Raw genomic sequence first — 12666 nt, 5'->3', positions numbered from 1 at the left:
AAAAAGTAAATAAAACCTATCTGATTCGTAAGCAGTGAAAAAAATTATAAGGCTAAATTCGTAATAAAATACGTGACCAAAAAATTTAAAGTTAGGCCTATGTAAAAAAGGTTTTACAATGTAAATGGTAGAAAAATATTAAAAAAAAAACCTTTATAATAAAAAATAGAAGCATTTTGTGTTGAATACACGGATAATTAACGAAATGGATGATAATTTATGGTAAGCTGTAATGGAATTTTTATAATTTGTAATATCTTATCCACTTTGGTATTTCATGTAAATTTTAATTTAAAAATGAAGTATGAGTGGAACAGTTCTTATATTAGTGGATTAAAAATGTTATTGCTTGCTTTTACTTAATGTTTGCTTGTTCTCATATACTAAATTAGCTATTTAAGGGCTTTAATGTTTTAATGGACTCATGATATTTGAAAGAGTTTTTAATTTATTAATTTTAAAATACACGTACCATATTGCTGATTAAAGTTTATTTTCAGGCTTATTGAGTTAGAGTCAGCGCTCTTAGATGACTGTAATGTTAACGACATATATGCTATTTGCCGAGGCAAAGCAATTCCCGAATCATTGCGTCCTGACGTTTGGCAAGTGTGCCTCGATGTGCGTCACAAAAGCGATCAAATGTCGTTGTTCAATGAAATTTTTGATTTACCTTTTCAAAATACGTTACGTGAAGACTGTCAAGCGATTGTGGATCGAATTGGAAATGATGATGAAGACAAAGTGTCAGTAATTTCCGATTTGGAGTCGATCCTCACATTTTATTGTAAAAATCGAAATTTTTTGTATGAAAGTGATAATGGTTGGATTGAACTATTGTTACCTTTGTTGGCACTCAAGTTAAATCGATCTGACACCTACAACTTATTTGAGGCAATAAGAGACACATACATACCTAAAGGCTGCAAACCAAAAGGAAACGTGTTTCATGTTTTTCGCTTACTTATACTATATCATGATCCTGAATTATGTACAATGTTAGATACGAAAAAAATTACACCAGATCTATACTCAATGCAATGGTTCCAATGTTTATTCGCTTCGAGCTGCAGCCTTACCGTCATTCTCTCGATGTGGGATTTATATTTTCAACATGCAGATCCCTTTATGGTATTCTTCTTGGCATTGATTATACTTGTCAACGGGCGTGACTTAATATTGGAAATGAAAGATGCAACAAAAGAAGATTTAATAAAATTTCTTTCAAATATGCCTTGCGCTTTGGAACCGGATGATGTAGTTGACTTTTGTTCGTTAGCTCAATACTACTCCGTTAAAACCCCTAGTTCATTCAAAACGGATTTTTTAAAAGCGCTTTATGGTTCGCAAGGTGAAAAGGCACCTCACATTGAACCCTGCAGTGTTTCGCAGGTAAGTAAAAGCAACACAACAATCATGTAAGCCACATACTAAAACTTAGAAAAACAATTATTAAAAGTTAAATATCATTATATATGTCGTTAACCAGTTATTACAACAAATGTTTATGTATGCGGTTTTTAGGCCTTGTGTCTTCCAGTTTCCGTCTATGAATTAGTGGAAAATTCATCTTTAGAATTAAATACATCCGACACAGTACGTTTTTTCTTGGTTGATTGTCGTCCGGCAGAGCAATACAATGCCGGACACCTTTCCACGGCATTTCATCTTGATTGTAATTTAATGTTGCAAGAACCTTTGGCTTTTTCTACGGCGGTACAAGGGTTGTTAAATGCACAGCGCCAGGCAATTGAAGCAAACTCTAACGCGGGAGGTGAGCATCTTTGTTTCATGGGAAGTGGCCGGATGGAGGAAGATCAATATACACATATGGTGGTCGCTTCATTTTTACAAAAGAATACTCAGTACGTATCGTTGCTGACTGGAGGTTATTTGTCCATTCACGATTATTTTGGAGACCACATGACAGATTGCCTAGAGGATCATAATGTAAAAAAGTGCATTGTTTGTTCTAAAAATAATGTAGAACTTAGGAATTCAGGGAGAATAAGACAAACACATGAGGTATTCAGTTAAATTTTAATAATGTGTATATTTTTTAATTAAAAAAATATTTATTTTAAGGATAAACGGGATCAACCACGACCAACCTCCGATATTTTTAGCCGATTTTCTGCTGTAATGAAATTGAAATCTTCAGAAGTAAAGGAGAAGCTCTTCGATATCATTACAAATCCATCAAATGGTGCCACTGTTAATCCCCATTCGAATTTGGGCCAGTCGACCATTCAGGATCGACATGTTTCTGCTACTGAACGCAATGGAAAACGTTATCGTAATGTAGCACCGGTATTTAGCATTGACGACGAGAATGATGACCATTATAACGACAATGAAGTGAAAGATTCACCAGATTTGATCAGTTCTAAATTGGCAGGTGATGCTAAAGAAATTGTCAGTTTAACTCAGTATTTAAAGTCGCCAGATATAATTAATGCGTTTCGTTGTCAAGAAGTTCACATGAATGGGTATATGTACGATAGTCATTTAATAATATCGGCGACGCACTTGATTGTATTACGAGAACTCGGGCGCGGGCAAGCTCAGATTATAGTTCGACGTCCCCTATCAAGTATAGTTAAAATAACTGCAAAGAAACGTCATCGTGATTTGATCACATTCAAATACGGATTCCCCGATGGAGATGGACTACTTATAACTGACATGGACCGATTTCTTATTCCGAACGCTAGTGAAGCTACTGCTATTGTATCGAAATACATTGTTCAAACACTAGACGGCTCTAAATTAACGTAATGGAACATTACCATCTTATATTTTACTAACAGCTAATTGCATTGAGTGATGACGATTTATAGGTTTTGTTTATTTTGTAAAAAACGTATACTATATATAATAACATATAAAATTAAAAAAAAACATCAATATGTGTATGCCATAAAGAACCTTTTAATAGATATTTTCTTTTATTAACTTTTTCTTACTCGTGATTATTTAGTATATAAATGTTTAATTGAATAAACATTGTTAGAATATACTGCGATAACAATCAAGTAATGAACTAAGCGAAATGGGTTTGTATTCGTATAAAACATATTGACTAACTATTCCGCCTAACCACACTATACTTGCTTATATTTATGTACTGTACTCTAATTTTCCGATGCTTCCACAACGGTGCATAATTTTAATTTTGTTAGAAAACTTGAACGTAACGTTTTTAACAACCCCTAAAACAAAAATTGAAATTATGGTTTCCCCATTTACATATGTATGTGCATATATGAACGCATCTTAACCAATTTAGTGGTGTGAATTGAGACTTGGTAAGTTAAATATTACTACACATTCACATATTATACTATTGTTCAGACTTTCATACAAACCAAGTTTTACATTAGGAACAAATTTTTTGGGTACAAATAAGAGAGTAGACCTTAAACGCGTCTATAAATCTAAATTAGTTGGTAAATTACTTAAAATAATGTATGTGTGTTAGAGGAGATTTGCCAGAAAAATAAACAAGAGAACAAGTAGAGAAGTACTAAGTACGTAATTTGTAAGATAGCTTACATATTAACCGACTTTGTGGTACAAATCAACCGAAAGTTATATAATGGTTATATGAGAACTAGAACCGATGTATCCCTTTTTGGTATCATGAAATTACCAAAACAAAAATGGTTTCAGATTTTCAATGAGATACATATACATACATACCTATATAAGCTATAATATCTCTATTATTCTTATGAGTACCAAAAACCGTTAGGCGAACAAGACTATTATACTCTGTGATACATGTTGCGAGAGGATAAAAATCAGCGAATTATTATTCAATATATAATATGTACCTACAGATATGTATGTATGTGTGCATACAAATGTACGAAAATAATTTTCTGCAGCACCATATCGTAGGGGATCTATAATCTGGTCATTCCAAAGTTGAAAATGTAAGGAGATTAGTAATAGAATATTCAAACATTCATATATGCATGTTCATATGTACATACATGTAAATATTTATGGCGGTTTTTCATATAAAGCCAGGAAACATGAATTCAAATCAGCGTGTTCGAGTGGCTCGAAAAGCGGGTAAAGTGAAAAAAAAGCTCCAAGCCACTGTGAATTTGAATAAGTAAAAAGCCCGGAATATGTTTAAGTGCATGCGCAATGAATCCGCATGCAACGTGTTGGAAATAAATTCTTATCAATGACGTACGTAGAAAAGTTTTTGGGTGGCCGAAGAGTTGTGGGTTGGCGGTAATCAGTGAAAGCAGCAATAAACATATGCTGTTGCATTCGAGCAAGACGCCCTCGCCTGTAATGTGGAGAGATATCTACACTCACAATCTCACTGTGATGACCGTGCACAAAGGCGCAGGAGCAAAAACGATTTTCGACGCCCGCACTGGAAAAAACGAGGTCAGTTCAATAAAAATTGTTGCGCCTACAGCAGAGACATCAGTTAATTCAGAGCACCGAAGCCATTAACATCGTCACTTAGAAAAGACTAAAACACAAAGACTATAGCAAAACCACAATCATTGTGATCACATAAAAATTAAGTGTTAAAGTTTAATAATTTTTTCTCGTATTTATCACAAGTGATTTTCGAAATAAAAAGTAAAAAAGCCAACATGAGCTGTGGCAAATGTTTACATTACACTATTAATTTGGGTTTTGTACTTGGGCTTTTCGTGGTGGCCGCTGTGGCGGTGCCCACTTCAGTGCTAGTGCAGAACTCCGAAGTTACATCCAACATCAATGCAGCTAACAATGGGCACAATTTAATGACAAAAGGTTAGTAAGTACTATGCATATACAAAGAACAAACACGAAACAGCGCAAGATTATAAGTAATTTATTAAAGTGGCAGATATGTTAATAGAGAGCAATGTGGCTCGCTGTCAACAGGTGATTTTCCGATAATTATACAAATTCTTCAAAAGATGTATGTTTCTACTGCAAGTGTTGTGTACTTAACTAGCAGTGCTTATTTTCAGAAAAAAATTTAAGATGTAACTTAATCCTTATTATATATATGTACAGCTTTAGAGACTTCTTTAATTGCTTTGCGTTATGTTACTCAAACTATCTTTTTTTGCCCATTGTCTTCCAGACTTTTTTGTTCAAATATGTTTATTATCTATTTTTTTAATAAGTATGTCGTAGTAACAGATTCAAGTAAGGACATTCCATATTGTTGCTGATGGTTGAAGCTTGTTGTTTGGCACCCATTTATGTATGTATGTTAAGAGCGTAGTTTGCGTTGGAGTGGGCGATGACGCTCCTATTGAGAGCGCCATGGAGTGTGGATAGGTTTCTATTTATAGAACAGTACACAATGGCTGAAGCTTTTCATTATTTACAAAGCCTGTAGCAAGTAAACACTATAAATTCTGCGAAGTAGTTAAAGGGAAAACCCACTTTATATACAATGAAAATTCAACCGTAACAAGCAACTTTGATTGCTTAGCCATTGCAATTGATACTAATATGTGCACATATATGCATTCAAATATACTCGTACGTACTTACATATACATACATATGCATTCACATACATGTATATAGCAATGTTCATCATACGCCCTGTTGATATATTAGCGTTTCAATTTTCATTAGAAGCCAATAACAACAGGATAGCGTTTCAATTTTCAACCCAAATTTTTGATATTTATCAGAACCTGGTAATGACAATTTTTGCCACCATATGGTATAGAAAGTAACATTTATTTAAATACTCACAAATATTTATACATGTGTATGCATGTGACTAGGTTGCCTATTTCAGTTTCCTACGTGAACATGACTATCTGAGCATTGAACACTAAAGACAAGTCAACAGCATATGGGTTTTTATGACTCAAAGCTGTTATTACTTATGCTGTCATTATGTATTTTATCTATGACTTTAATCAGAATAAAAAAGCGGCGCATTATTGAATATTTTGTCGTGAGGATAGTGTAGTGGTTAGAGCTGCACACCAAAACCATGCAAAGCCCAAGCTCTTCACCCCAGTCTTGTCAAGTGTCTGGCAATTTATTTAAGCTATTTGCGATTGTAGAACCCTTCTTTGTACCATAGTTTAAGCTTTATGGAAATGCAAAGCTTACAACTCTGTCGAATGCTGCGCAATAACAAGTGGACAGAGAAAAAAAATCAAAGTCATCATACATTGACCGGCCAAAGTCGCTGGAATATAAGAAGAGATGTTAATGGAAGTTATCGTATAATGAATTAAATGATCTAATTCTATTACTGAGGTTGGAAATGGTGGGGTATTTTCATGTGAACGCTATGGGTATCTAATTTAATACAACTGACATCAGCTGCAAGTGTCAGCTTGCTTGTCAAACACACACAATTACCTATACGTACATATAATTGAATTTAGTACTCCCTATGCCAGCATCTACATAAGTACTTGGACACAGTCAAAGATACGACTGCAACAGTAAGCTATCAACTCATTAGTAACGGCGTTAATTGCTTTAACATTACATTAAATTGACATTTTTCTAAAAAATATTGAGGAGCAGTTAGGAATCGTTATTAAGTTAAAGATATTAACATTTTATATTTCATATTTACATGAATATATATGTATATACATTTATATAGATTACGTGTCACGTTGTTTGTCTTTAAAAGTAGTTTGTTTGTTTTAAAGTATAGGATGGATTATATCTTTATATATAATATAATTTAATGTATGTATGTATGTGCATGGTACTTGGTCACATCAAGGCATTACTGGCTATAAAACCGGAATTATATACACGAAAAGCAAACATATAAGCTGCATATACATATATATCCTACTCTAATTAATAACTAGAAAAGTAACTATAGCGTGAAATTTGCAAAGAACTTATTATTAATTGGTAGCCGAAGATTAATTAAGTGCTCAAAATAGAAGCTATGATAATTACTATAAAAAAGTAATATTGCTAGCTCTCCGGCGAAAGGACTAGCATATTAGTGTTATTTTCGAAAAATACCTCAATTAGTACAAGGACTCAACCAAAATACTGTAGTGGTCTGAAAGGGAAATATTTAAACAAATTAAAGTAAAAAGTGATGTTTCCCCGTTTTCCGTTTCCAGTTACAAATAGCACATAAACAGATATAGAGTTTCCTTCTTAATGGTGATACTTCTTCACGAGTTCAATGCTATTCAAATACATTGCAAACTAGAAATTTAGCTGGCAAAAAGATCATGTAAACTTCTGATTATAGTTATGTATATAGGAATGCAACAGCAGGATGTCAATTTCCGCCATGAACGCCATTTCCCCGCCGATTTGACGACTTGTATAAGATACAAATGCTTTTTCGTTTTGATATTGCACACTGTAATGAATGCTATGTATTGCTTGTTGGGCCATTCTTTTCAAATGCACCAGAAGAAAACACTCCCGATTGCCTTGAAGAAATGTGGCTCTAAACGCGCTGAAAAGCTGAGGGCTATAGGAATTAATTGATAGTTTTTATTAATTTTCATTTGTGTATTTTGCTGAGCATAAAAACTGTATATTTATATTTACTAATACATATGTATATGCCATATATGAACTGTTTATTTTGTTAAAAGTTAAATTGCATTGTTTAATTCAAAATTTTAATGCCACCAATTTTAATAGTAAAACGCTCTTCGGCCGACGTAAATGGTATAATGTCCAAGGAGGCTATCAACGACGAGGTCTCTTCATCGGCAAATAAAAAATCGAGCCCCGAAGTTCTTCCGCCGGCCTTTAATATGCCAACCACCCACCAACATTTGGAAAATGGTGGCAAAGATAGTGGTGACAACAATTCGAACTCTATTGCATATGTTCAGTCAGCTGGCACAAATTCGATGCCATCGAATAAAGATATTATTAATTCCGCAATCGCTGCTGGACTAACCGCTGCGGCAGTACAAGCAGCTGCAACGGCAAGTCAACACGAACTGGAACAACAACAACCGTGGAAGGAACAGGCACAAGTGTATGGGGATGAAACTCCCAGCGTTTTGCAGAAGCGAGGCATTTCGAATCCACAATATCTCTATGGTGCAATGGGTTTAGGAGGACCCTATGCATCTGCCAGCGGAAGTAGTAGTGGTAACAGCTTATACGGCAGTGGAGAATACTACAATAATGCATATTTGAGTAATCCGATGCAAGTTAGTAGTGGAGCTGAATTAGAAACTGTGCCCACTGGATTTTGGGCAGATGAAATGGATCCTTCAGTTGTCTACACTGATATACAAGATGATGACTTCTTGAGCGCACCAAGAGGTAAATATTTTGCGAAGGAATTTCGCTTAAAATACAAATGGTGTTTGCAGCGGATTTTTTACATTAAAGCAAATATTTATATTACTTTAAACAATTCGCAATAATTTCATTACCATCTCTGTCGTGTGAATAAATTAGAATTCAAATTATTGTATTATTCGCTAATTTCTTTTATGCAATATTTATCACACTGCTTATAAACATTCCAGCAACTTCGTATCGCAACAAGGCTTACGACAATTTGCAAAACATTCTTAACGCTGAGGTGTATCCAGTGCAACAAACACTACACACGAGCCGGTACTATGGCGCCAGCAATGCTAATAAGCGGGCAAATAGATATGACAACAGCAACAATGGCGGCGCCAGTGGCAGCAGCAGTAGTCGATTGCCTGATATGAGGTAAGGGAAGGCTCTGTAGATTGACAGATTTAAATATTAAGATTGTATGAGATTTGCAATTTTTAATGTGTTAACGGATCATACATATATTCAGAATGGTGAATATTTATTATGTTGTATGAAATCACTAGCAATATTTACACATAAATTCGCCGATTTTTACAAATATCCATCAGTTCAACTGATAAAAATTAGTGCTTTTCACTAGTGACAATACATCTAACTAGGGAACTCACAACACTGGATTAGTCCAGCGGATCGGTTCATAAGAGAGAATGGGTGAAAAGAGAAGACTCTGAACTCTCAACGCTTACACACAAATACACCGACCTTTATAAATACATACGTATATATTTATACATGGACTAAGGTGTGTTTCCTATTGTATTTGTCAAACTATATAACGACAATGGTAAAATTTCAATAAGATGTGTTTTCAATGTGTAAAGAAAAATTGTACTGATGCCAACAGGCTGTCAATTATGGGATTTTTTCTTCAACTTGATTCCCGAGTCTAAATTCAAAATACCAAATGTTTTCAATGTTTGTGACTGATAAAGAGACAATAGGCAAACATTTTTAGTGAATATAGGTATTGCCACATCGCTAAGAAATTGTGCCACTGCCAAGTATGAATTGTGTCATGCTTGAATGTATTTTTTTAACTTTAAATATAATACTTAATTTTAAGATGATTTAAAAATGAGTAAGAAAAGTACAAGTATAGCTGAATGCACTTCACGTTTAAGCCAATTACTGAAAGATTTTTTACCGATCTATCCACTAATGCATTACGGAATGTCCATACTTCGATTATTTAGCCAACATAGCGTATGAGTAACATTGAAATATTCACTTGATTGATTTTTTGCTTTTTCGCAGGCGATAAAAGTTTATAAATATCGGTTAAAATAATTAGAAGACTATAAGCCAAAAATATAGCAAATGTGAAAATAAATTGTTTTGAAATTAAAGACATCGACATTGTATTCCTATGCTTGGAACTGAATGCAGAAAGATAAATTAAGTATAGCGTTTATGTCATGACGTTTGTGATTGCGTTTTAATTTTAAGGCTTCAATTAAGAATATATTTATAGATAATATATATATATATATATGTATATATTTCTGGAAACACATAGTAAACAATATTTTTCGAAATTTAGACTAAAGCGTGATACTAAACTCACACCAGCTGATATGCTGGCTTTGGTTGCATTGGTAGAAGCAGGCGAACGTGCCCGGAAGGAGCCCGAAACTGATACAAGCAACGGTTACATGTACCCATCGAACGGCATTGCTACTCCTCCAGAGGCTTTTAACACCTATAGCGGTATTAAAACTTACTATCCAATTTCAGCTGGTGCCTTTGATTATCCGACCAATGTAGATGCAATAGACAACGGTGGTTCGTGGTTAGAACCAAACATGATAGATTACTACGGTGCGCCTGCAAATGTAGAAGCCATACCTAAATATGAATTGCAAAGAGAACAGAAATACGGTGGAATACTACCAAGCGGTACTGGAAATCGTAAGGATTCAGGAAACCATATAATGTCCCGAATTAGGATTAATAATATCAGCGGATTTTTTCTTATGTTGCAGGCTATGGTGTTAAGCGATTTATGGTTTCCAAAAAGAAGCGATCTATGGGCAGTTTTCTGAACGAGCCAGTTTCCAAACCCAGCATCGGGTACAATGTTAATAGCGAAAAGTTTTACTAAAGTTTAAGACGCTTTTAAATTTTCCAAACTTGGGGAAGAAATTATTTTTCGAAATGGGTCAAAGAGGTCTAATCATTAGCAGACTACTATAATATAATCAAGAAAAAAAAAACATTTGTGTGTACTATCATATTTTAATTACAAATGAAATATATGAAATTTCAGACATATATACACACCTATACACATATATACATGAATTGTATGTATTTGACAAGTCTATACGTACATATGCGTACAGATAATAAACTTGTAAGCAGAAGAAAATGAAACAAATTGTTAAAATGGTTCAACGGTTATTATTGATTTGTGCTAAATACATACATAAATACATTAGTAATTGTAAGACATATTCCAGATGTTGCGGTATTAATTGTATATTTCAAAAAAAATCTTACTTGGGCAAATATCTGTGTGTGAATTATTTCTTCTGTTGAGGTCCTCTCTTCTTTGAAAAAAAAAAACTATTATAATTCATACTCGTATATACTCAGATACTATGTACCATGTATTTCTTTACATGAATATACATATGTAATTGGAATTGTGTAATTGTAATCAGAAAGCACCAGTATAACTTTCTCCACCAGAATTTAGCAGCTATCACTCAAATACATATAAGTATGTTCATACAAATATACGTGCAATTATAAGAAAATTTTAAATAGTCTACTTTATAAAATCTCTTTAATGCAAAATAAAATATTATATATGTGTCACTATGATTGAACACAATGTAAATCTTAAATAATCAAAAAGCTTGAAACGGCTCAGAGCATATTAAAGAGATTATGATTAAATAAAATCAACAGAAATGTGTCAAATAATCAGTGTGATTTCAAACAAAAATTAACCTATTCATTGTCTAACTGGTCAAATGATGCGTCATTTTCCAGCCACAATGTACTAAAATATTATTTACCTTTAAGTAAATTTGGTGCAGATGTCCTTATTTCATTTGTCTACATAAATATACATAAATACACATATATTCATATAGACATAACATAAGCCAGTAAATTCTCGTATACATGTACATATGTACAGATTATACCTATACATGTGCTAACATTATTTAAGATCATAATATTGTTCTAAAAGTCTTTTCCAATTCAGCATATGTATGAAATTAAAAAAGTGAGTTATTAACCAAAATGTGAACATTTTTATTTATTACCTTGGCAGATTTCAATTATATATTTTATAATAATTTAATGGAACTTCCATATCTTCACTCTTTGTACTTTTGTAAATTAATGAAAATCAGTTTTTAAGCTTTACTTCAAATAAATTTGGACAACTACTTCAGTTCAAATACTAGTACGTAGTTTACTTCCTAATTTTCCATGCAGTACTTGCAACTTTTGTTGCTTTTCTCCTATTCATAAGTTAGTGGCGGGTCCTGCGGAAGGGGTTGTGGTTCAATTATATATATGTACATCATATTGTTTTTCTTGCCGGAAATTTAATGAAGCTTGAAGCTCGATTTCTACCCTATGGATTTGTGTGTCGTGTATGGGCCCTATTAGTACCACATAGCGCGTGAGATATATGAACATGTTTACGGTCGAGTTTGTGTGCACAAAACAGGGCTGTTCACAGGCAGAAAGAATAATTTGGCATGGGGTTGCTTTTAACAAATGGATTGATTGGTTTGGAGTGTCTCCAGAAAGCATTAGTTGAAATAATATAATATACATAAAAGATGGTCTAATATAAATTTCCAAGGCTATAACTGTATACCCCGATAAGGGTATATTAAGTTTCCTTCAAAGTTTCAATTCCCAGAGGGAAACGCTGAAGAACTTGTAAAATATGTATACATATATGTATATAATGCATACAAATTGACCGCTCAAAATCAAGGTAAAGAAGAATTCAACTCTAACCTTTGGACGGTTACATTTTCAGATTTAGTTATACATATATGTAGTTGTTATAAAAAATGCACCTGTGAGGGGTATTATAGCTTCGACACGCTGAAGTTGACGTTAATACTTTGTAATGCCGAAAAGTTTCAAAATTTACGCTTAAACTTGAATCCTATGGACCGATTATCATGTGATGTATACATAACCCCGTATTTGCATATAAGTACTATATGTTCCAGCATACACTGATAGATATGTGGTAGGTTGTGACAAATGTATGAATAGTATTTCATCGATTTAAAATTGATGAAATTGTGAATTTCGCAACGTTATTCTGACTCTTAAATCACATTTTGCGTATACACATTTGCTGTGAGTCAAAAATACATA

General features: G+C 33.5%; 2 protein-coding genes across 2 annotated transcripts; both read left to right on the top strand.

The window, feature by feature from the left end:
• Window positions 1–17: 17 nt before the first annotated feature.
• LOC108968216 (TBC1 domain family member 23) lies at window positions 18–2955 on the top strand. Its single transcript, XM_018932102.1, has 4 exons — window positions 18–222; window positions 501–1392; window positions 1525–2025; window positions 2086–2955. Exons 1-4 carry the CDS (start codon window positions 206–208, stop codon window positions 2776–2778), a joined length of 2103 nt encoding a protein of 700 aa, XP_018787647.1. The 5' UTR covers window positions 18–205; the 3' UTR covers window positions 2779–2955.
• Window positions 2956–4468: 1513 nt separating this feature from the next.
• LOC108968172 lies at window positions 4469–11560 on the top strand. The gene is made up of 5 exons (XM_018931984.1): window positions 4469–4788; window positions 7636–8274; window positions 8484–8676; window positions 9845–10212; window positions 10287–11560. Exons 1-5 carry the CDS (start codon window positions 4626–4628, stop codon window positions 10403–10405), a joined length of 1482 nt encoding a protein of 493 aa, XP_018787529.1. The 5' UTR covers window positions 4469–4625; the 3' UTR covers window positions 10406–11560.
• The last annotated feature ends 1106 nt before the right edge of the window (window positions 11561–12666 follow it).

This window comes from Bactrocera latifrons, unplaced genomic scaffold (genome assembly GCF_001853355.1).
Source record: "Bactrocera latifrons isolate USDA-ARS-PBARC rearing strain unplaced genomic scaffold, ASM185335v1 scaffold_206, whole genome shotgun sequence".
Taxonomy (NCBI): domain Eukaryota; kingdom Metazoa; phylum Arthropoda; class Insecta; order Diptera; family Tephritidae; genus Bactrocera; species Bactrocera latifrons.
The sequence above is the reverse complement of the archived record's forward strand: the minus strand, read 5'-3'. Positions and strand labels throughout refer to the sequence as shown.

Excerpts from the sequence above, each read along its gene's own strand:
- LOC108968216 (XM_018932102.1), top strand. Across the intron at positions 1,393-1,524 it reads AACCCTGCAGTGTTTCGCAG|GCCTTGTGTCTTCCAGTTTC; the intron begins GTAAGTAAAAGC and ends TGCGGTTTTTAG. Across the intron at positions 2,026-2,085 it reads GAATAAGACAAACACATGAG|GATAAACGGGATCAACCACG; the intron begins GTATTCAGTTAA and ends ATTTATTTTAAG.
- LOC108968172 (XM_018931984.1), top strand. The coding sequence starts at position 4,626 with ATGAGCTGTGGCAAATGTTTACATTACACTATTAATTTGGGTTTTGTA. Across the intron at positions 8,275-8,483 it reads CTTCTTGAGCGCACCAAGAG|CAACTTCGTATCGCAACAAG; the intron begins GTAAATATTTTG and ends TAAACATTCCAG. Across the intron at positions 10,213-10,286 it reads ACCAAGCGGTACTGGAAATC|GCTATGGTGTTAAGCGATTT; the intron begins GTAAGGATTCAG and ends CTTATGTTGCAG.